At 46.9% G+C, this 22,615-nt stretch overlaps 2 protein-coding genes across 3 annotated transcripts in view; one reads left to right on the top strand and one right to left on the bottom strand.

Moving 5' to 3' along the window:
* CCS (copper chaperone for superoxide dismutase) overlaps nt 1-14,593 on the bottom strand; it is a 44,133-nt gene extending 29,540 nt beyond the window's left edge. Inside the window, exon 1 of the mRNA XM_056527373.1 lies at nt 14,353-14,593. Within this exon, the coding sequence (XP_056383348.1) occupies nt 14,353-14,388 (36 nt within the window). The 5' untranslated portion in view covers nt 14,389-14,593. The remainder of the gene's footprint in view (nt 1-14,352) is intronic.
* A 5,449-nt stretch (nt 14,594-20,042) lies between these two features.
* The window catches only part of LOC130277077 (prokineticin receptor 1-like), a 62,419-nt gene continuing 59,846 nt past the window's right edge, over nt 20,043-22,615 (top strand). The window contains exon 1 of one of the 2 annotated variants that reach the window (XM_056527363.1): nt 20,043-20,164. The gene's annotated coding sequence lies outside the window, so the exon portion shown is untranslated. The remainder of the gene's footprint in view (nt 20,165-22,615) is intronic. The other variant, XM_056527364.1, reaches the window with a different exon arrangement.

The following is a 22,615-nucleotide window of genomic DNA, read 5'->3' as shown; positions in this document are numbered from 1 at the left end:
CCGTGGGAATTCCAGCCCCCACCGCTAGCCGGTTGGGGGCCGGAGCCGGATGCCTGCTGAAATCGTTCAGCAGGCATCCCGGCATATCGCCCAGGGGGGTCATTATGCCCCCCCATGTCGGCGATCACCGCAGATCGCTGGACAATTCAGTCCAGCGATCTGCGGCGATTCCGGGTAAATCGGGTCTCCAGTGACCCGATGACCCGGAATTACTGGCTGTTCAGGGCCGTCTCTGACGGCCCCGAACAGCCAGAGCCTGCAGGGGTGAGGTGGCACTGGTGCCACCTCACGATCGCCCTGATTCGTCGGCCGGATTACCGGCCGACCAATCAGGGCGCCTGCTGCGGGTGTCACTCCCGCACCCGCTCCGCCCCTCTTCTGGAGGACGTGAGCGGGTGCGGGACGTGCACCCCGGGTGCTGGGGACCCCAATCCCCGGCGCCCCTGTTGGGATCGGGGCCCCAGGAGCAGCTGCGGCGGCGGAGACGACGAGGGACTGACCTGCAGCGTCTGGATTGTTGGAGGTGAGTGACAGCCTCCTGCTGTTGCTTAGCAACAGCTCCCAGCATGCAAAAAGGGCATGCTGGGAGCTGTAGTTATGCAACAGCAGGAGGCAGACCACCACAACTCCCAGCATTCCCTTATGGGCATGCTGGGACTTATGGTTTTACAACAGCTGGAGGCACATTCTTTCTATGGAAAAGTGTACCTTCAGCTGTTGTATAACTACAACTCCCAGCTTGCACAAACAGCTAAAGTGCATGCTGGGAGTTGTAGTGGTGCATCTGCTGGTTGCATAACTACAACTCCCAGCATGCCCGTTGGCTGTCGGTGACTGCTGAGAGTTGTAGTTTTGCAACAGCTGAAGGCACTCTGGTTGTGAAACTCAGTTTTTTTTTACCTAACTCAGTGTTTCACGACCGGTGTGCCTCCAGCTGTTGAAAACTACAACTCTCAGCAGTCACCGTACACCATGCACCGTACATGCTGGGAGTTGTAGTTTTGCAACAGCTGGAGGCACACTGGTTGTGAAACACTGAGTTAGGTCACAAACTCAGTGATACATAACCAGTGTGCCTACAGTTGTTGCAAAACTGCAACTCTCAGCAGTCACCGACAGCCAACGGGCATGCTGGGAGTTGTAGTTATGCAACAGCTGGATGTCCCCCCCAATGTGAACGTACAGGGTACACTCACATTGGCGGAGGATTACAGTAAGTATCTGGCTGCAAATTTGAGCTGCGGCAAACTTTCTGCTGCAGCTCAAATTGCCAGCGAGAAACTACTGTGAACCCCCGCCCGTGCGACTGTACCCTAAAAACACTACACTACACTAACACAAAAAATAAAATAAAAAGTAAAAAACACTACATATACACATACCCCTCCCCTACACAGCCCCCCTCCCCTCCCCAATAAAAATGAAAAACGTCTGGTACGCCACTGTTTCCAGAACGGAGCCTCCAGCTGTTGCAAAACAACTCCCAGTATTGTCGGACAGCCGTTGACTGTCCAGGCATGCTGGGAGTTTTGCAACAGCTGGAGGCACCCTGTTTGGGAATCACTGGCGTAGAATACCCCTATGTCCACCCCTATGCAAGTCCCTAATTTAGGCCTCAAATGCGCATTGCGCTCTCACTTTGGAGCCCTGTCGTATTTCAAGGCAACAGTTTAGGGTCACATATGGGGTATCGCCGTACTAGGGAGAAATTGTGTTACAAATTTTGGGGGGGTATTTTCTGCTTTTACCCTTTTTAAAAATGTAAAATTTTTGGGAAAACAAGCATTTTAGGTAAAAAAAAAATTTTTTTTTACATATGCAAAAGTCGTGAAACACCTGTGGGGTATAAAGGTTCACTTAACCCCTTGTTACGTTCCCCGAGGGGTCTAGTTTCCAAAATGGTATGCCATGTGGGTTTTTTTTTGCTGTCCTGGCACCATATGGGCTTCCTAAATGCGGCATGCCCCCAGAGAAAAATTTGCGTTCAAAAAGCCAAATGTGACTCCTTCCCTTCCGAGACCTGTAGTGCGCCAGCAGAGCACTTCTCACCCCCATATGGGGTGTTTTCTGATTCGGGAGAAATTGGGCTTCAAATTTTTAGGGGTATTTTCTGCTATTACCCTTTTTAAAAATAAAATTTTTTTGGGAAAACAAGCATTTTAGGTAAAATTTTTTTTTTTTTTTTACATTTGCAAAAGTCGTGAAACACCTGTGGGGTATTAAGGTTCACTTTATCCCATGTTACATTCCCCGAGGGGTCTAGTTTCCAAAATGGTATGCCATGTGGTTTTTTTTTGCTGTTCTGGCACCATAAGGGCTTCCTAAAGGTAACATGCCCCCCAAAAACCATTTCAGAAAAACGTACTCTCCAAAATCCCCTTGTCGCTCCTTCCCTTCTGAGCCCTCTACTGCGCCCGCCGAACACTTTACATAGACATATGAGGTATGTCCTTACTCGAGAGAAATTGGGCTACAAATACAAGTACAAATTTTGTCCTTTTACCCCTTGTAAAAATTCTAAAATTGGGTCTACAAGAACATGTGAGTGTAAAAAAAGAAGATTGTGAATTTTCTCCTTCACTTTGCTGCTATTCGTGTGAAAGACCTAAAGGGTTAAAACGCTGACTGAATGTCATTTTGAATACTTTGGGGGGTGTAGTGTTTATAATGGGGTCATTTATGGGGTATTTCTAATATGAAGACCCTTCAAATCCACTTCAAACCTGAACTGGTCCCTGAAAAATACTGAGTTTGAAAATTTTGTGAAAAATCGGAAAATTGCTGCTGACCGTTGAAGCCCTCTGGGGTCTTCCAAAAGTAAAAACACGTCAATTTTATGATGCAAACATAAAGTAGACATATTGTATATGTGAAACAAAAAAAAAATGTATTCGTAATATCCATTTTCCTTACAAGCAGAGAGCTTCAAAGTTAGAAAAATGCAAATTTACGGATTTTTCACCAAGAAAGGATGCAAGTATCGACAAAAATTTACCACTATGTTAAAGTAGAATATGTCACTAAAAAACAATCTCTGAATCAGAATGATAACTAAAAGCATTCCAGAGTTATTAATGTTTAAAGTGACAGTGGTCAGATGTGCAAAAAACGCTCCGGTCCTTAAGGCCAAAATGGGCTCCGTCCTGAAGGGGTTAAGGACAAATGGAGTCGGCACTACCAGTCAAATAACTCTTTCAGCATGGCAATTTCTACGGACTCCACAGTACAGTGACCCCCCCGACCTACGATGGCCCCCAACATACGATCATTTCAACATACGATGGCCTCTCAGAGGCCATCGCATGTTGAAGGCAGCATCAACATACGATGCTTTTCTATGTCGGGGCCATCGCATAAACGGCTATCCGGCAGCACAGACTGCTTCAGCTGCCACCGGATAGCCGTTTACGGTGCCCCGTGTGCTCCGGTGATGGTCTCCTACCTGTCCTCGGGGCTCCGGCGCATCCTCTTCGGGATCCCCTTCATCGTCGGCGCACTCCATCGTCGTCATCACGTCGCTGCGCACGGCGTCCCGTCATCCAATAGGAGCGGCGTGCGTAACGACGTGATGGCGGCTGACGAAGAGAGAAGATGCCGGGAAAGCAGAGGCCTTGCCGGAGCGTGGGGGACACCCGGGGACGCGGTGACAGCGATGGAGGGCGACAACCAGGGCAGCGGTGACGGTCCGGAGCGGCGGGGACAGGTGAGTACAACTTCCTCTACCAGTGGTCTTCAACTTGCAGACCTCCAGATGTTGCAAAACTACAACTCCTAGCATGCCCGGACAGCCGTTGGCTGTCCGGGCATGCTGGGTGTTGTAGTTTTGCAACTCTGGAGGTCCGCAGGTTGTAGACCACTGTCGTATACTTTACATTGCACGGATCCCTCAACATTCGATGGTTTCAACAAACGATGGTCCATTTGGGACAGATTACCATCGTATGTTGAGGGACCACTGTATTGCCCACAGCAAATTGTGAGTGTATAATTTATAAACGCTTTATTTCTCTTCACTGGTAATAAACAGGAGACACAGTTCCAACGTTTCACATCATGGGATGCTTTCTCGAGGAATCCTTGGAAAGGCATTACATGCATGATGGGAAAGGTTGGAACTGTGTCTCCTGTTTGTTGCCAGTGAAGAGAAATAAAGCATTTATAGATTCACTAGCTGCCGTGGACAAAACTTCTTGTAATCCAAAAAGTATGTTTAAAATCCCCCTATTCTGACCTCTATAACTTTCTCTTTTTTCCATATACAGGACTTGTATGAGGGCTCATTTTTTTGTGCCATAACCTGTGGTTTTTATTGGTACCACTTTTCCGTATATGTGACTTTTTAATCACTTTTTATTTAACCCCTTAAGGACTCAGGGTTTTTCCGTTTTTTGCACTTTCGTTTTTTCCTCCTTACCTTTTAAAAATCATAACCCTTTCAATTTTCCACCTAAAAATCCATATTATGGCTTATTTTTTGCGCCACCAATTCTACTTTGCAGTGACATTAGTCATTTTACCCAAAAATTCACGACGAAACGGAAAAAAAAAATCATTGTGAGACAAAATCGAAGAAAAAACGCCATTTTGTAACTTTTGGGGGCTTCCGTTTCGACGCAGTGCATATTTCGATAAAAATGACACCCTATCATTATTCTGTAGGTCCATACAGTTAAAATGATACCCTACTTTTATAGGTTTGATTTTGTCGCACTTCTGGAAAAAATCATAACTACATGCAGGAAAATTTATACGTTTTAAAAAAGTCCTCTTCTGACCCCTATAACTTTTTTTATTTTTCCACGTACACTGCGGTATGAGGGCTCATTTTTTGCGCCGTGATCTGAAGTTTTTATTGGTATGATTTTTGTTCTAATCGGACTTTTTGATAACTTTTTATTAATTTTTTAATGGTATAAAAAGTGACCAAAATAAAGAGGCCTGTGGAAAATGAAAGAAGCAATCTGATTGGTTGCTATGGGCAACTGCACCACTCTTCCTCTGCACAGGTTTTGATAAATCTCCCCCATTGAGGTTAGATGAAAAAAGTTGTGGGAAAATGGTGTCTGTGCTTTGATGAATGCCCGCTGAACTGCTCTGGTTAAATGTCGCAGAGCAATGGTGGGTCATGCGACAATTGTATTAAAAGCCGCACGGACCTTAATACAATTGTCACATGGTGAGATATAGGGCAGGGTTGAATTGCCCCGTGATTTCGAATTAGTGACCACTGCACAAAGTGATCTAAATCAGATCATTTCGTGGTCAGAAAAATTAAAAAGTGTAAATGAAATGTTGCAGGAAAAGTCACACGGGACCAGCCTGCTACATTTCCTGCGACAAATTTAGACAAAAAAATCCTGTCTAAACAGCTTGATAAATTGCCTTCACTGTGCCAGTTTTACCACACATTGCAAATCTATAAACAAAACCAAGCAGAAGTTATTTTTTGGGTTCCTCTATACATTTTCTGATAAAATGAAAGGTGTCATTACAAAGTATGTTTGCTCGCACAAGTAAGATGTCTTGGCGCCGGAGTACCCCTTTAAAGAGGAACTCTGGTGGGGAAAAAATGGTTTTAAATCAACTGGTGAAAGAAAGTTAAACAGATTTGTAAATAACTTTTATTTTAAAATCTTAATCCTTCCAGTACTTATCAGTTGCTGCGTACTACAGAGAAATTTGTGAAGTTCTTTACAGCCTGACAACAGTGCTCTCTGCTGACATCTCTGTCCGTGTAAGGGACTGTCCAGAGCAGGAGAGGTTTTCTATGGGGATTTGCTTCTAATCTGTACTGTTCCTGACACGGACAGAGGTGTCAGAAGAGAGCATTGTTGTCAGAGAGAAAAGAATTTCACAAATTTCTCTGTTTTATACAGCAGCTGATAAGTACTGGAAGAATTAAGATTTTTTTTTGATAGTAGTAATTTACAAATCTGTTTAACTTTCTGGCATCAGTTGATTTAAAAAACATTTGTCTTGTACTTGTTACCACCGGAGTTCCCCTTTAAGGCGAAGTTAACACTTTCATTGTGCTCTGACCCCTTCTGGGTCTTATTTATTTATTTTTCTTTGAACAGACCCAGAACAGGTTGGAGCACAACTGATACCACCAGGTCATGACGGATCCTATTGACTTGAATAGTGTCCGTCGTTTATCCGGTATTTTACAGGAGTTTAGCAGAGACATTAAATTGGAAATGCAGGATTTCTCTGCTGAGCTCCAGTCCATCTGACGGACTGACCAACCTCGCAACCATGTACCACAGCACAATGGCGGTGTGAACTAGCCCTGAGGGGTTAAGGCTTAGTTCACACCATGTACGAGGCTGAAGTTGGTTTCTTATTCGGCCAGTTTCTTATAGATGACTATGACAAATAAGGCTCCTGTCACACTATGAGTATCATCCGTTATTAAACATGCATTTTCTGTGTAAAAACAGATTTATAATAACGGATTAAATAACGGATGCTAACACCTGAATAATGTCTGTCAAAATAACGGGCATATTCATCCGTTAAGACCGTTATAACATCCGGCCATTTTAACACCTCTGCCTACAGACTCCCACAGCTGGGACTACTACTACTTCAATCATGGAACAGACTTGTTTCCATGATGGGAGTAGTAGTTCCCCGGCTGCGGGAGTCTGCCGCCGGCCAGCTGCGCTGCTGAAAGATTACTTTTCATTCTTAGCGCTGCGATGGCATATGACTATAGAAGCGCTGTGGGGGCCAGACATTTTGATATATGTCTGATCTCTGCAGCACATCTATATACAGATGCCGCTGCAGCGCTATGAATGACATGTATCCTTTCAGCCACACATCGTGCAGGCCAGATGCGCTGCTGTAGAATACTTTTCATTCATGGCGCTGCCAGGGGCTTATGATTGCGCTGCGGGGGGAACATATATAAATGCACTGGGGGGAGAACATATATAAATGCGCTGCGGGGGGCAAGATATATATAGAAGCTCTGTGGGGGCCTGACATATACCCCCCCCCAGCGATTCCATATATCTTTCCCCATCGCAGCGCTTCAATTTGAAAACCCCGCCGGGAGCCCTGAATGGCTCCTCAGTACCGGCCATACAGGACTCCCGACGGGGGATTTAAAAAAGGAAGTAAATACATCGTAGTACATCGCAACGGAGTGGAGCATGCCACCCGCTCCCGTTTGATAACTTCTAATCGCGGCGTGTCTCAGAAGTGAGACCCAGTGCGATCAATCCCTATGCCCTTGTACTACAACCCTTATCATGGAACAGAGTCTCTTCCATGATGGGGGTTGTAGTACAAACACTAATGTTGCCTGTTCCATCACAACTAACGTCCGTTATTCATGACGGGCTATAACCGTACATAACAGATAATCAAAAAATCCCATAGACTTGAATGGGATTTTTTAACGGACGTTTAACCTCCGTTTTTAAAGCTTTTCTAACGGACGTTTATAATGGATCTTTTAAATTGATGAATTTTATAGTGCGAAAGGGGCCTAAACCTTTTCTCCTCTTATTCCTCTGCAGTAAATCAGTTTTTTTTTTATACATAAATATTAAACATTGTTTGGGAACAATCAGATTTAAAAAAAATTAAAAATCTAGATTGTTTGTGTTTTTACTGAATAAAGAAAAAACAATATTAATCAATGTATGAAAAAATATGCATTTTGAATAAGTAACTGAGGAATTTAAGGGGTTAAACGCCATTGGGCCACTAATCTAAGCGTGGAAATAGAAAGAGTAAGGGCCCCTCCATCATACCAAACTGTATCCAACTGTGGATTGGCAAAAAAACAGGTGCCAAGTTTGCCCACTATATATACACATTTTTTAGTATTTGTATAAGTAACTGAGGAACATAAGCGGTTAAATGCTGTTGGGCCACAAACCTAAGGGTGGAAATAGAAAGAGTAAGGGCCCCTCCATAATACCCAACTGTATCGAGCCTGGCTGAAACTGTGGATTGGCAGGAAAACAAGCACCAACCTTGCCAGCTGTATACATATTCTACATTTTTAATAAGTAACTAAGGAATTTAATGGGTTAACGCTGTTGGGCCACTAACCTAAGGGTAGAAATAGAAAGAGTAAAGGCCCCTCCATAATACCCAACTGTATCCAGCCTGGCCCAAACTGTGGATTGGCAGGAAAACAGGTGCCAACCTTGCCAACTATATACATTTTCTACTAGTGATTTTAAGGGGTTAAACGTAATTGGGTCACTAAAGTGAGGAAAGAAATAAGAAGAGTAATGGCCCCTATGTTATACCCAAAAAGGTAGTTGCCAAAAAATAAGTGCTATTATTTTTTGGTGTGGGGGCATCTTTGTATTGCACAAGGAGAAATTTTCATTGAGTGCTCAAATCTGCCTGCACTGTATATCCCAACACCCCCCATTCCACTTGGGTATGAGCGCGGCTGGGGTATTGCCCGGCCCCCGAAGCCATTTTGTATCGTTACAAAATATCGCTTGTTGTCACCCTCTAAAAGCGACCTTGGTTACTCCTTTGGAAAGGAGAAAAATCTCCATGTCAAGAACTCCATGAGGAACATTTATCAAGGGATTTAGAGGTTTTTTTTTTGCTTAGAAAAGTGGCACATGCGCCTAAGCAATTTTTTGTGCGACTTTTGTGGGTAAGCATAAAGTACCAATCAGCCTTACCTAAGCAATTCTTAGTTTTCACTTTTCTGTGCTTGGGAATTTATCAAGTGCGAAAGTCGCACTAAAGCAAAAAAAAAAAAAAAAAAAAAAAATCGCAAAACCCCTTTAAAAAGTCGCAAGTTTAAGCAAGGTCAGACCTAGCTTAAAAAACTTGCTTTTGAAAGCATTTTTTAAAAGTCGCACAAAAAATTGCAGGACATGCTGGGAGTCGTAGTTGTGCGGGCGACAAGCTTATCACCCGCCCACACATCTCCCTCCCATGCAGCACGACTACATTTCCCAGCATGCCCTTACTGTAAGGAGTTGTAGTTGTGCTGCACAGGTGGGAGATGTGCAGACAGGTGACAATAAATGTACTAACCTATTTTCTGGGGGGGGGGGGTTCTTCTCATTTCAGATCTGTGTATTCTGTGGACTACATTGATGACCAGCGGTTTTCTTTTGGTTCATGTTAATAAAATGGTTAATGAGGGCTTGTGGGGGAGTGTTTTTTTGGAATAGAATTTTTTAACCCCTTAAGGACCAGAGCATTTTTTGCAATTCTGACCACTGTCGCTTTAAACATTAATAACTCTGGAATGCTTTTAGTTATCAATCTGATTCTGAGATAGTTTTTTCGTGACATATTCTACTTTAACATAGTGGTAAATTTTTGTGGTACCTTGCATCCTTTCTTGGTGAAAAATCCCAAAATTTGATGAAAAAAATGAAAATTTAGCATTTTTCTAACTTTGAAGCTCTCTGCTTGTAAGGAAAATGGATATTCAAAATATTTTTTTTTTGGTTCACATATACAATATGTCTACTTTATGTTTGCATCATAAAATTTATGAGTTTTTACTTCTGGAAGACACCAGAGGGCTTCAAAGTTCAGCAGCCATTTTCCAATTTTTCACAAAATTTCAAACTCACTATTTTTCTGTGACCAGTTCAGGTTTGAAGTGGATTTTAAGGGTCTTCATATTAGAAATACCCCATAAATGACCCCATTATAAAAACTACACCCCCCAAAGTATTCAAAATGACATTCAGTAAGTGTTTTAACCCTTTAGGTGTTTCACAGGAATAGCAGCAAAGTGAAGGAGAAAATTCAAAATCTTCATTTTTTTACACTCGCATGTTCTTCTAAAAATTCAAAAATTGGGTCTACAAGGGGTAAAAAGGAGAAAATGTTTACTTGTATTTGAAACCCAATTTTTCTTGAGTAAGCACATACCTCATATGTCTATGTTAATTGTTTGGCGGGCGCAGTAGAGGGCTCAGAAGGGAAGGAGTGACAAATGGTTTTTGGGGGGCATGTCACCTTTAGGAAGCCCCTATGGAGTCACATTTGGCTTTTTGAAAGCAAATTTTGCTCAAAAGGCATGCCGCATTTCGGAAGCCCCTTTGGTGCCTGAACAGTAAAAAAAAAAAAAAAAAAAACACATGGCATACCATTTTGGAAACTAGACCCCTCGGGGAACATAACAAGGGGTAACGTGAACCTTAATACCCCACAGGTGTCTCACGACTTTTGCATATGTAATAAAAAAAATAAAAAAAAATTTTTTTACCTAAAATGCTTAGTTTCCCAAAAAGTTTACATTTTTAGAAAGGGTAATAGCAGAAAATACCCCTCATAATTTGTAACACAATTTGTCCCGCGTACGGCGATACCCCATATGTGACCCTAAACTGTTCCCTTGAAATACGACAGGGCTCCAAAGCGAAAGAGCGCCATGCGTATTTGAGGCCTAAATTAGGGACTTGCATAGGGGTGGACATAGGGGTATTCTACTCCACTGATTCCCAAACAGGGTGCCTCCAGCTGTTGTAAAACTCCCAGCATGCCTGGACAATCAGTGGCTTTCTGGCAATACAGGGAGTATTTGTTTTGCAACAGCTGGAGGTTCCGTTTTGGAAACAGTGGCGTACCAGACGTTTGTCATTTTTATTGGGGAGGGAAGGGGGGCTGTGTGGGGGTATGTGTATATGTAGTGTTTTTTACTTTTTATTTTATTGTGTGTTAGTGTAGTGTAGTGTAGTGTTTTTAGGGTACAGTCACACGGGCGGGGGTTCACAGTAGTTTCTCGCTGGCAGTTTGAGCTGCGGCAGAAAATTTGTCGCAGCTCAAACTTGCAGCCGGATACTTACTGTAAACCTCCGCCCATGTGAGTGTACCCTGTACGTTCACATTGGGGGGAGAAACATCCAGCTGTTGCAAAACTATAACTCCCAGCATGTACGGTCTATCAGTGCATGCTGGGAGTTGTAGTTTTGCAACAGCTGGAGGCACACTGGTTGTGAAACACCGAGTTTGGTAACAAACTCAGTGTTTTGCAACCAGTGTGCCTTCAGCTGTTGCAAAAGCTACAACCCCCTGCATGTACAGACAGTGGAAGGGCATGCTGGGACTTGTAGTTATGCAACAGCTGGAGGCATACTACTTTGGCTGGGGACTGTAGTTATGCAACAGCTGGAGACACACTGGTTTGCTATTTAACTTAGTGTTTCAAAACCAGTGTGCCTTCAGCTGTTGCAAAACTACAACTCTCAGCAGTCACCGACAGCCAACAGTGACGGAGTTGTAGTTATGCAACCAGCAGATGCACCACTTCAACTCCCAGTATGCACTTTAGCTGATTGTGCAAGTTGGGAGTTGTAGTTATACAACAGCTGAAGGTACACTTTTCCATAGAAAAAATGTGCCTCCAGCTGTTGCAAAACTAAGACTCAGGACCCCTGGACAGGCAGGGGGAGAGTAGCGGGTGGCGGCGACGGTCTATGGCACCGCAAAAGCCACTGCAGTGCATTGATTTAAAGCGCCCACTTTAAATCAATGCACTGCAGTGGTGTCGCGGGGGGATAAATAGCCGATAACTTATATACCGATATTCCGGTATAAGTTATCGGCTATCGGCCCTAACCTCCACCGATTATTGGTATCGGCCCTAAAAAAACGATATCGGTCGATCCCTAGTCCTAGCCCACCCGTACGGTGTCCATTTAAGGACATCATAAGTCGTCAGACGTAACTCCGTCCTCCGTCAGGTGAAGCGGCGTCCCGCCTCGGACCAATCGCCGTCAGTCATCAGCCACAAATCTGTCCTCCATCAGTCAACAAAGCGTCCCGCCACCTCCCTCGGGCCAATCACCATCAGTCGTCAGCCGCAACTCCGTCCTCCGTCAGGCAAAAGAGCGTCCCGCCTCCTCCCTCGAACCAATCAACGTCAGTTTTCAGCCGCAACTCCGTCCTCCGTCAGGCAAAACAGCGTCCCACCTCCTCCCTCGAACCAATCGCCCTCAGTCGTCAGCCGCAACTCCATCCTCTGTCAGGCGAAATGGCGTCCCTCCTCCTCCCTCACACCAATCGCTGTCATCCTTCAGCCACAACTCCCTCATCCGAAAGTCCCTCATCCAAAACGCCGTCATGCCTCAGATGATTTTCCCTCAGATGCAACTTCCTGCCGCCGCATAGCAGAGCCGACGCTGCACAGCATGTATAGCAGAGCCAACATTGAATAGCATGTACAGCAGAACCTGTATAGCAGAGAGCCGACACAGACTCGGCTCTGCTACACGGGAGGAAGGTTTTTCGTCTGAGGGATGACAGAGTTTTGGATGAGGGACTTTAGGATGACAAAGGAGGGAGGAGAGAATTGCGGCTGACGCCTGATGGAGATTGTTCCGAGGGAGGAGGCGGGACGCTGTTTTGCCTGACGGAGGACGGAGGTACGGCTGACAACTGACGATGTCCTAAAATGGACACCGTACACAATGGTTATGTCAGGCTGTTGCAGCTTTTTTGGTATCTGGCTGAGAATGAATAAATGGGGAACCCTATGCGTTTTGTTTATTTTCATTTTTTTAAAAAGGTGCCCCATATTTTTATTCTCAGCCAGATACCAACCAAGCAGCAACAGCCTGATGTTACCAGGGTGGGCGAGGACCATTGTTACAGCCCCTCTCTTATAGTCCTCAGTTACTTATTCAAATACCGAAAATGTATATAGTTGGCAAAGTTGGCACTAGGACTGGGCGGTATACCGATTCATACCGAATACCGACATTTTTGTGCTGCACGATATGAATTTAATCCCATACTGCAATACCGGTTGGGCCCCTCCCCCTCGGGAATGAATGAATGAATTAGCCCAGCGCTGTCCCCACATCGGGGAACTAATCACATGTCACCCGCGAGAACTGTTCTGCCCCCCCCCCCCCCAATTATCAGCCTAGCGCTGTCCCCATCGGGGTTAATACTCACATGTCACCCGCATGCACTGCCCTCCTCTTCCTCATGTTTGTTGCGGCCGCCGGCGCCGAGACTCTATATCAGTGGTCTTCAACCTGCGGACATCCAGATGTTGCAAAACTACAACTCTCAGCATGCATGCTCGGAGCTGTAGTTTTGCAACATCTGGAGGTCGGCAGGTTGAAGACCACTGCTCCATACTGTGTGGTATCCCTATACTGTGCTGTATCCCTATACTATGCTGTATCCCTATGCTCGGGCTGCAAAAAATAAACAAAATAAACTTTATCTTACCTCCTGTTGGTCCGGTACCGGCCTCATCTGCTTCCTAGTGAATGGAACGTCGGACAGCCGTCAGCCTATCACCGGTCGCAGCGATGTTACACCTCGGCCGCTGATAGGCTGAGCCCACTGTCATGTAAGAAGCCGCCCAGAGCTCTTTACATGACAGTGGACACAGCCCATCAGCGGCCGAGGCGTAACATCGCTGCGGCCGGTGATAGGCTGACGGCTGTCCGACGTTCCCGTCTCCAGTGTAAGGCTGACGTCGGAACATGAGTGAGTTTATTTTGTTTACCTTGTGTCAGCGCCGGCGGCCGCAACAAACAGCACGAGGAGGGCAGCGCTAGCGGGTGACATGTGAGTATTTACCCCAATGGGGGAAGCTCTGGGCTGATAATTAATTTTGGGGGGGGGGGGGGGGGGGGGGGAGGAGGAGGAAATACCGTTATATACCGTGGTACCGCCGAAAGTTACAAAAATACCGTGATACACACATTTGGTCATACCGCCCAGCCCTAGTTGGCACCTATTTTCGTGCCAATCCACAGTTTGGGCCAGGCTGGATACAGTTGGGTATTATGGAGGGGCCTTTACTCTTCCCACCCTTAGATTAGTGGCCCAATCGCGTTTAACCCCTTAAATTCCTCAGTTACTTATTCAAAATGCAGAAAATGTATACGGCTGGCAAAGTTGGCACCTGTTTTCTTCCCAATCCACAGTTTGGGCCAGGCTGGATACAGTTGGGTATTTCCACCCTTAAGTCAGTGGCCCAACAGTGTTTAACCTTTTAAATTCCTCAGTTACTTATTCAAAATGCATATTTTTTCATCCACTGTTTAATATTGATTTTTTTTTTTTTTTTTAGTAAAATCACCACGTACACCATGTTTATTGACAGCATTTCAACAGCAAGAAAAAGCACCCATATACTGTGACATCCATACATCTCTATGGGTCACGTGTAAACTTTTTTTTTTCTTGCTCTATAAGGTGGACTGTACAGCAATATACAACTCCTGTCTATTAGTGAGCAACAGAGGACACGTGACCAGGGGCTCACGCACCTGACCAGAAGCTGCACCAGTCATAGTTACTGGCAGCGTTCACTCCTACCAAAGATTGCCGTTTATCAAGGTGACAAGTCACGTGGACGCAGTATATACTTCATACCTTCCAAAAGTCTCCGGGGTTCCCCTGTGCATCCATGACGCTTCTGTTTTATTCTCGGTCGAACTTTGACCTGACGGATGTCATCCACTAGAGCCTCTGAAAGGCAGAGGATGACGTCTCCGTTTTTTTTCTTTTCTACTGGCCGGTAAAATCGTGGACCCTGGCAAAACAGTGAACCCGCCTGCGTGTATGACGGGCGGTGACTGAGCAGAAGGCTCATTGCTGTCGGGCGCCCTAATAACGTTCGTAGAAAGTTTTGGTCTCCAAAAAAATGGCCGACAATATGAAGACGTCATTGGTTGGTATTCATGTCTATCTGTAACAGGGCGGTGGGCGTGGCTTCTGACTAGCGCCGATGTGCTTGTTATGTAATTTTTGTTTAGTCAGGATAGATCGTTCTATTTACTGATATATTTACATTTGCGCTGACTATTCATTTACTTCTACCCATTTCTGGCAGAATGAGCGCTAGAAAATCTGGCTTTTCTGTGCAGGTTTCCCACCTGCAGTAAAGGTTAAAAAAGGAGGCATACTCACCTGCCCCGATCTCCCCTGCCGCCATTCTGTCAGCACTACTCTCCACTTCTCCCTGGTTCTGTGATGCCTTAGGAAGTTGTATGGTGGGTTAGTATAATGAGGGTAGTAGTCCTTGATATGTCACATGGCTTGAGTGGTGTTACCAGATCCCTCTGTGACTCTACAATGTCCATTTTTTTTAAAGGATGGGTTTCCCTTACAAAAATCCCAGGAAAAAGACTTCTGATAAAAACACTTCTGTAACCTTAAAGGGGTAGTCCAGTGAAAAACAACTTATGCCCTATTCACAGGATAGTGGATAAGTGTCTGTTCGGGAGATCTGACCACTGAGACCCCCGAGATCTCCTGAATAAGACCCGGTGTGGAAAAGTTAACTGCAAGATGGTAGGGAACTGCGAGATGCATGCATGTTGGCGGTATGACTGCTCCCCCTGGTTGTTCATTGGCTGGGACCCACACACCGTCTAGGGCCAGCTCAACTGCAGAGAACTTTACAGCAAGAGACCCTGGGCAGGAGCCTAGCTTACTACAAGTAAGCAGGGACTAAGGAGAGACCGAGGACTAATACTCTATTCTACTACTGCTTCTACTCCTATTCTGCTGCTACTACTCCTATTCTACTACTACGAATACTCCTATTCTACTACTATTACATAGTTCATAAGGTTGAAAAAAGACCAGAGTCCATCAAGTTCAACCTATATCCCTAATGGGCCCCTACTGAGTTGATCCAGAATAAGGCAAAAAAAAAAACTCATACTAGAGGTAAAAATTCCTTCCCGACTCCAAATATGGCATCAGAAAAAATCCCTGGATCAACGTTCTGTCCCTATAGATCTAATATACATAATCAGCAATGTTATTACTCTCCAAAAATGCATCCAGACCCCTTTTAAATTATTTTACAGAGTTCCCCATGACCACCTCCTCCGGGAGAGAATTCCACAGTCTCACTGCTCTTACAGTAAAGAACCCCCGTCTGTGCTGGTGTAGAAACCTTCTTTCCTCTAAACGTAGAGGATGCCCCCTTGTTATAGATGCAGTCCTGGGTATAAATAGATCATGGGAAAGATCTCTGTACTGTCCCCTGATATATTTATACATAGTTATTAGGTCTCCCCTAAGCCTTTTTTTTTTCTAAATTAAATAACCCTAATTCTGATAATCTTTCTGGGTACTGTAGACCTCCCATTCCCCTTATTACCCTGGCTGCCCGTCTTTGAACCCTCTCCCGCTGCACTATATCTTTCTTGTACACTGGTGCCCAGTACTGTACACAGTATTCTATGTGTGGTCTGACTAGTGATTTGTACAGCGGTAGAATTATTTTGTACTTCTATTCTGCTTCTGCTGCTACTACTACTCCTATTCTACTACTACTCCTATTCTGCTGCTGCTCCTATTCTAATGTTGCTACTACAACTCTTATTCTACTGCTGCTGCTACTACTACTACCCCTATTCTGTTCGTGTTCCACTACTACTCCAACTCTTCCTGTTCTACTACTAGTACTACTCCTATTCTACTATTACTACATTTCGTATTCTACTACTTCTATTAATGTAGCAGAGACAACTGGGCCTTGCTATGTTAAAGTAGGAGAGGAGAGTGCGCCACGCTATAATAAAAAGAGGGGAGTGTCACGATTTGGCTAGCTGGTTGTGGATCCTCTGTGTCAGCGAGGGATTGGCGTAGACCGTGCCGGTGGACCGGTTCTAAGATGCTACTGGTATTCACCAGAGCCCGCCGCAAAGCGGGATGGTCTTGCTGCGGCGGTAGCAACCAGGTCGTATCCACTGGCAACGGCTCAACCTCGCTGACTGCTGAGAAGGCGTGGGACAGAAGCACTAGGCAGAGGCAAGGTCAGACGTAGCAGAAGGTCGGGGCAGGCGGCAAGGTTCGTAGTCAATATGGATAGCAGGAGATCTGGAAACACAGGCTTTGGACAACACTAAACGCTTTAACTGGCACAAGGCAACAAGATCCGGCAAGGAAGTGCAGGGGAAGTGAGGTAATATAGCCAGGGAGCAGGTGGAAGCTAATTAGGCTAATTGGGCCAGGCACCAATCATTGGTGCACTGGCCCTTTAAGTCTCAGAGAGCTGGCGCGCGCGCCCTAGAGAGCGGAGCCGCGCGCGCCAGCACATGAAAGCCGGGGACCGGGACGGGTAAGTGACTTGGGATGCGATTCGCGAGCAGGCGCGTCCCGCTATGCGAATCGCATCCCCGCCGGCAATGTCAGTGCAGCGCTCCCGGTCAGCAGGTCTGACCAGGGCGCTGCAGAGAGATAGACGCCGTGAGCGCTCCGGGGAGGAGCAGGGACCCGGAGCGCTCGGCGTAACAGTACCCCCCCCTTAGTTCTCCCCCTTTTTTTGTCCGGCAACTGCTTCACATGGGACGAGGACACCGGGAGTGATTGTAGGGTTTCCTCAAAGGCAGGCAGTACAGCAGGAGTGGGAATGGGGAGGGCAGAGGGTGAAGCTTGGCACGGGGCAGGGTGTCACCAGGACGGGGGTTATGAGGAGGCACGGCACAGTCCCGATAGGCCTTGGGGAGACCAGGCACAGGAGGAGACACTGAGGCCCGACAGACGGGACTGGGAGCAGAGGAGAGGCATTTCTTATGGCAAGCAGAGCCCCAATTCTTGATCTCCCCGGTGGTCCAGTCAAGGGTGGGAGAATGAAGCTGGAGCCATGGCAGACCGAGGAGGACTTCAGAGGTGCAGTTGGGAAGGACGAAAAAGTCAATCTTTTCGTGATGGGGTCCAATGCACATTAAGAGGGGTTTTGTGCGGTAACGCACGGTGCAATCCAATTTAACTCCGTTGACCGCGGAAATGTAGAGCGGCTTGACGAGACGGGTCACCGGGATGCAGAACTTATTCACCAAAGAATCCAGAATAAAATTCCCAGAGGCACCAGAGTCCAAGCAGGCCACGGCTGAGAGGGAGGAGTTGGCAGAAGGAGAAATCCGCACGGGCATCGTGAGACGTGGAGAAGCAGACTTCGTACCAAGAGACGCCACACCCACGTGAGCTGGGTGCGTGCGTGCGTTTCCTAGACATGGAGGACGAATAGGGCAATCCACCAAGAAATGTTCGGTACTGGCACAGTACAGACAAAGATTTTCTTCCCTACGGCGAGTCCTCTCTTCCTGGTTCAGGCGAGACCGATCCACTTGCATGGCCTCCTCGGCGGGAGGCACAGGCGTAGATTGCAAAGGATACTGTGGGAGAGGTGCCCAGAGATCTAGGTCTTTTTCCTGGCGGAGCTCCTGGTGTCTCTCAGAAAAACGCATTTCAATGCGGGCGGCCAAATGAATAAGTTCTTGCAGGTCTGCAGGAATCTCTCGTGCGGCCAGCACATCCTTGATGTTACTGGATAGGCCTTTTTTAAAGGTCGCGCAGAGAGCCTCGTTATTCCAAGATAATTCGGAAGCGAGAGTACGAAATTGGATGGCGTACTCGCCTACTGAAGAATTACCCTGGACCAGGTTCAGCAGGGCAGTCTCGGCAGAAGAAGCTCGGGCTGGTTCCTCGAAGACACTACGGACTTCAGCGAAGAAGGACTGGACTGTGGCTGTGGCAGGATCATTGTGGTCCCAGAGCGGTGTGGCCCAAGACAAGGCCTTTCCAGAGAGAAGACTCACTACGAACGCCACCTTAGACCGTTCTGAAGGAAATTGGTCTGACAACATCTCCATATGCAGGGAACATTGAGACAAGAAGCCACGGCAGAGTCTAGAGTCCCCATCAAATTTGTCCGGAGGCTAGAAGCGGCCAGGAGTGGAGGAGATGGTTGCTGCTGTAGCAGTGGCAGAAGTTGCTGTAACGTGGCGGTCAGCTGCGACAGCTGCTGTCCTTGTTGGGCAATTTGCTGCGATTGCTGGGCGACCACCGTGGGTAGGTCAGCGAGACTAGGCAGCGGCACCTCAGCGGGATCCATGGCCGGATCTACTGTCACGATTCGGCTAGCTGGTTGTGGATCCTCTGTGTCAGCGAGGGATTGGCGTGGACCGTGCCGGTGGACCGGTTCTAAGATGCTACTGGTATTCACCAGAGCCCGCCGCAAAGCGGGATGGTCTTGCTGCGGCGGTAGCAACCAGGTCGTATCCACTGGCAACGGCTCAACCTCGCTGACTGCTGAGAAGGCGTGGGACAGAAGGACTAGGCAGAGGCAAGGTCAGACGTAGCAGAAGGTCGGGGCAGGCGGCAAGGTTCGTAGTCAATATGGATAGCAGGAGATCTGGAAACACAGACTTTGGACAACACTAAACGCTTTCACTGGCACAAGATCCGGCAAGGAAGTGCAGGGGAAGTGAGGTAATATAGCCAGGGAGCAGGTGGAAGCTAATTAGGCTAATTGGGCCAGGCACCAATCATTGGTGCACTGGCCCTTTAAGTCTCAGAGAGCTGGCGCGCGCGCCATCACATGACAGCCGGGGACCGGGACGGGTAAGTGACTTGGGATGCGATTCGCGAGCGGGCGCGTCCCGCTATGCGAATCGCATCCCCGCCGGCAATGTCAGTGCAGCGCTCCCGGTCAGCGGGTCTGACCGAGGCGCTGCAGAGAGAGAGACGCCGTGAGCGCTCCGGGGAGGAGCAGGGACCCGGAGCGCTCGGCGTAACAGGGAGTGTCAGTGTTTCCCAAACAGGGAACCTCCAACTGTTGCAAAATTACACTCCCAGCCAAAGGCTGTCTGGGAATGCTGGGGTTTTAAGTTTAGCAACAGCTGGAGGCTCCCTGTTAGAAAAATACAGCTTTGTGCACTTTCTGGGTGCTCTCCCCAGGGGACAGTGCCAAAAATATATTAATCCATTTTTTGTTTTTCTTTTCCTCTCGTTTCAGATTCATGTATGCGGAGGACTACTTCATATTCAGTGGACAACGGCGATGACCAGCGTTTGTGGGGAAGTGTTTTTTGTAATAAAAATGTTTTAACTTGTGTTTTATCGACCGCTGCTACGTTCGGTGGTCGACACGCCTCATTCAAGCTGAGAACCAGGGCGCCGTTCGGGAGATCCCTGGGGGCCCCAGCGGAATCCCCGCAATTTAACACTTATCCCCTAGTTGTTACATCCCGGAGTTATCCTTTAAGGAAGGACTTATTTACATTTTAAAATACTTTTTTTTTTTATATATATTTTTTTCTACAGGGGGACTATTTTTCTACAGGGGGCAATCTATTGATTGCTCTTACTGTTCAGTGATATACATAGACAGCACTGATTAGAAGGTAGACCATACAAGAAGATCCCCGGAGCGGCCCATGAGCAGGTGAGCAGAGCTCTGGCTGCCATCTTGACTCATTGTACCCAGTCACGATGCGGGTGGTCCGATGAATCTCATAAAGCACTGATAGTGCTTTAGAAGTGTGATCAGTATTGATCACAGCAATTTAAGGGTTAAAGGAGAAGTATCATGTAAAAAAAAACGTATCCCCTATCCAAAGGATAGGGAATAAGTTTTACATTGCGGGGGGTCCGAGTCCTGGGGCTCCCCGTGATCTCCTGCTTGGACCCCCGGCTCACCTTCACAGCAGGGCGTCAAGGCGGCTCTATGGGAGAGCCGAAAATTGCCGAGCAGCTTTCCCATAGAGCTGTATAGAGGGGGCGTGGCTGCACAATAGACAGTAAACAAACAAATACTGTGAACAGTAATGAGAGGCCTTCCATGAACAAGGAGTAGTAGAAGACCCCAATAACAAGGGGTGAAATACACTGCTCAAAAAAATAAAGGGAACACTTAACCTGTTAAGGTACGCCTTTGCTCCCTGGTACTTAAGGACCAAGGGCGTACCTGTATGCCCGTGGGAATTTCGGTCCCCGCCGGACCGGGTTGACTGCTGATATCGATCAGCAGGCACCCCGCGCAAATGTCCAGGGGGGTCATCAGACCCCCCCCCCCCCATGTCGGCGATCGGCGCAAATCGCAAGTGAGTTCACACTTGCGATTTGCGGCTATCCTGGGTCATATGTGTCTCTGGTGACCCGGAAAATAAGGGGGATCATGGTTGTCCAAGACACCCACGATCCCCCTGAAGGGATAGGAATGAGGTGGCAGGGGTGCCACCCCTCCTATCCCTGCTATTGGTCGTATAGACTCAACGACCAATAGCAGATCGGGGGCAGGGGGGTTAACTTTCGTTTTCCCTGTTCTGCCCACCCACAATAGGCGGGGCAGGACAGGTAAACCAAAGAGGACCGGCAACGAAGTCCACTTACCCTGCGGGCAACGATCTGTGTCAGAGATCAGCGAGCGGCATGTCCTGCGGCTGGTTCCCTGGATCCGAAGGAAGCCGGTAAGTTGCCTAGCAACATCTAGAGGGCTACAGTTTGAGACCACTGTACAGTGGTCTCTACACTGTTGCCCTCCAGATGTTGCAAAACTACAACTCCCAGCATTCCCAGACAGCTGTCATGCTGGGATTTGTAGTTTTGCAACAGCTGGAGAGCTACATTATGGAGATCACTGTGCAGTGAACTGTGGCCCTCAAGATCTTGCAAAACTACAACACCCAGCATGCCCACATAGCAGTTTGCTGTCTGGGCATGCCGGGATTAGTAGTTTTGCAACATCTGGAGGGCCACAGTTTGGAGATCACTGTGCAGTGGTTTCTAAACTGTAGTCCTCCAGATGTTGCAAAACTGCAAATCCCAGCATGCCCAAACAGCAAACAGCTGTCTCGGCATGCATGGAGATGTAGTTGTGTACCTCCAGCTGTTCCATAACTACATCTCCCAGCATGCACTTCGGCGATCAGTACATGCTGGAAGTTGTAGTTTTGCAACAGCTGGAGTCACACTGGTTTGAAAATACTGGGTTAGGTAACAGAACCTAACTAAAGGTTTTCCAACCAGTGTGCCTCCAGCTGTTGCAAAACTACAACTCCCAGCATGCACGGTTTGTCAGTGCATGCTGGGAGTTGTAGGTTTTAAACAGCTGGAGGTTTGCCCCCCTCATGTGAATGTACGGGGTACATTCACACGGGCAGGTTTACAGTAAGTTTCCTGCTTGAAGTATGAGCTGCGGCAAATTTTTTGCCGCAGCGCAAACTCCTAGCGGTAAACTCACTGTAAACCTCCGCAAGTGCGAATATATCCTAAAAACACTACATAACACATAATAAAGGGTAAAACACTACATATACACCCCTTACACTGACCCCCCCCCCCCCCCCAATAAAAATGAAAAACGTATTGTACAGCAGTGTTTCCAATACGGAGCCTCCAGCTGTTCCAAAACAACAACTCCCAGCATGCCTAGACAGTCAGGCAACAGCTGGAGGCACTCTGTTTGGGAATCACTGGCGTAGAATACCCCTATGTCCACCCCTATGCAATCCCTAATTTAGTCCTCAAATGCGCATGGTGCTCTCTCACTTCGGAGCCCTGTCGTATTTCAAGGAAACAGTTTAGTGCCACATATGGGGTATTTCCGTACTCGGGAGAAATTGCACTACAAAGTTTGGGGGGCTTTTTCTCCTTTTACCCCTTATGAAAAGGAAAAGTTGGGGTCTACACCAGCCTGTTAGTGTAAAAAAAAAAAAATTTGCTGGTGTTGTCCTTTACTTTTTATTTTCACAAGAGGTAAAAGGGAAAAAAAGACCCCCAAAATTTGTAACACAATTTCTCCTGAATACAGAAATACCCCATATGTGGGCATAAAATGCTCTGCGGGCACATAACAAGGCTCAGAAGTGAGAGCGCACTATGTACATTTGAGGCC

This window comes from Hyla sarda, chromosome 6 (assembly GCF_029499605.1).
Source record: "Hyla sarda isolate aHylSar1 chromosome 6, aHylSar1.hap1, whole genome shotgun sequence".
Lineage (NCBI taxonomy): Eukaryota > Metazoa > Chordata > Amphibia > Anura > Hylidae > Hyla > Hyla sarda.
Note: the sequence above shows the minus strand (reverse complement) of the source record. Positions and strands in the feature narration are given on the sequence as shown.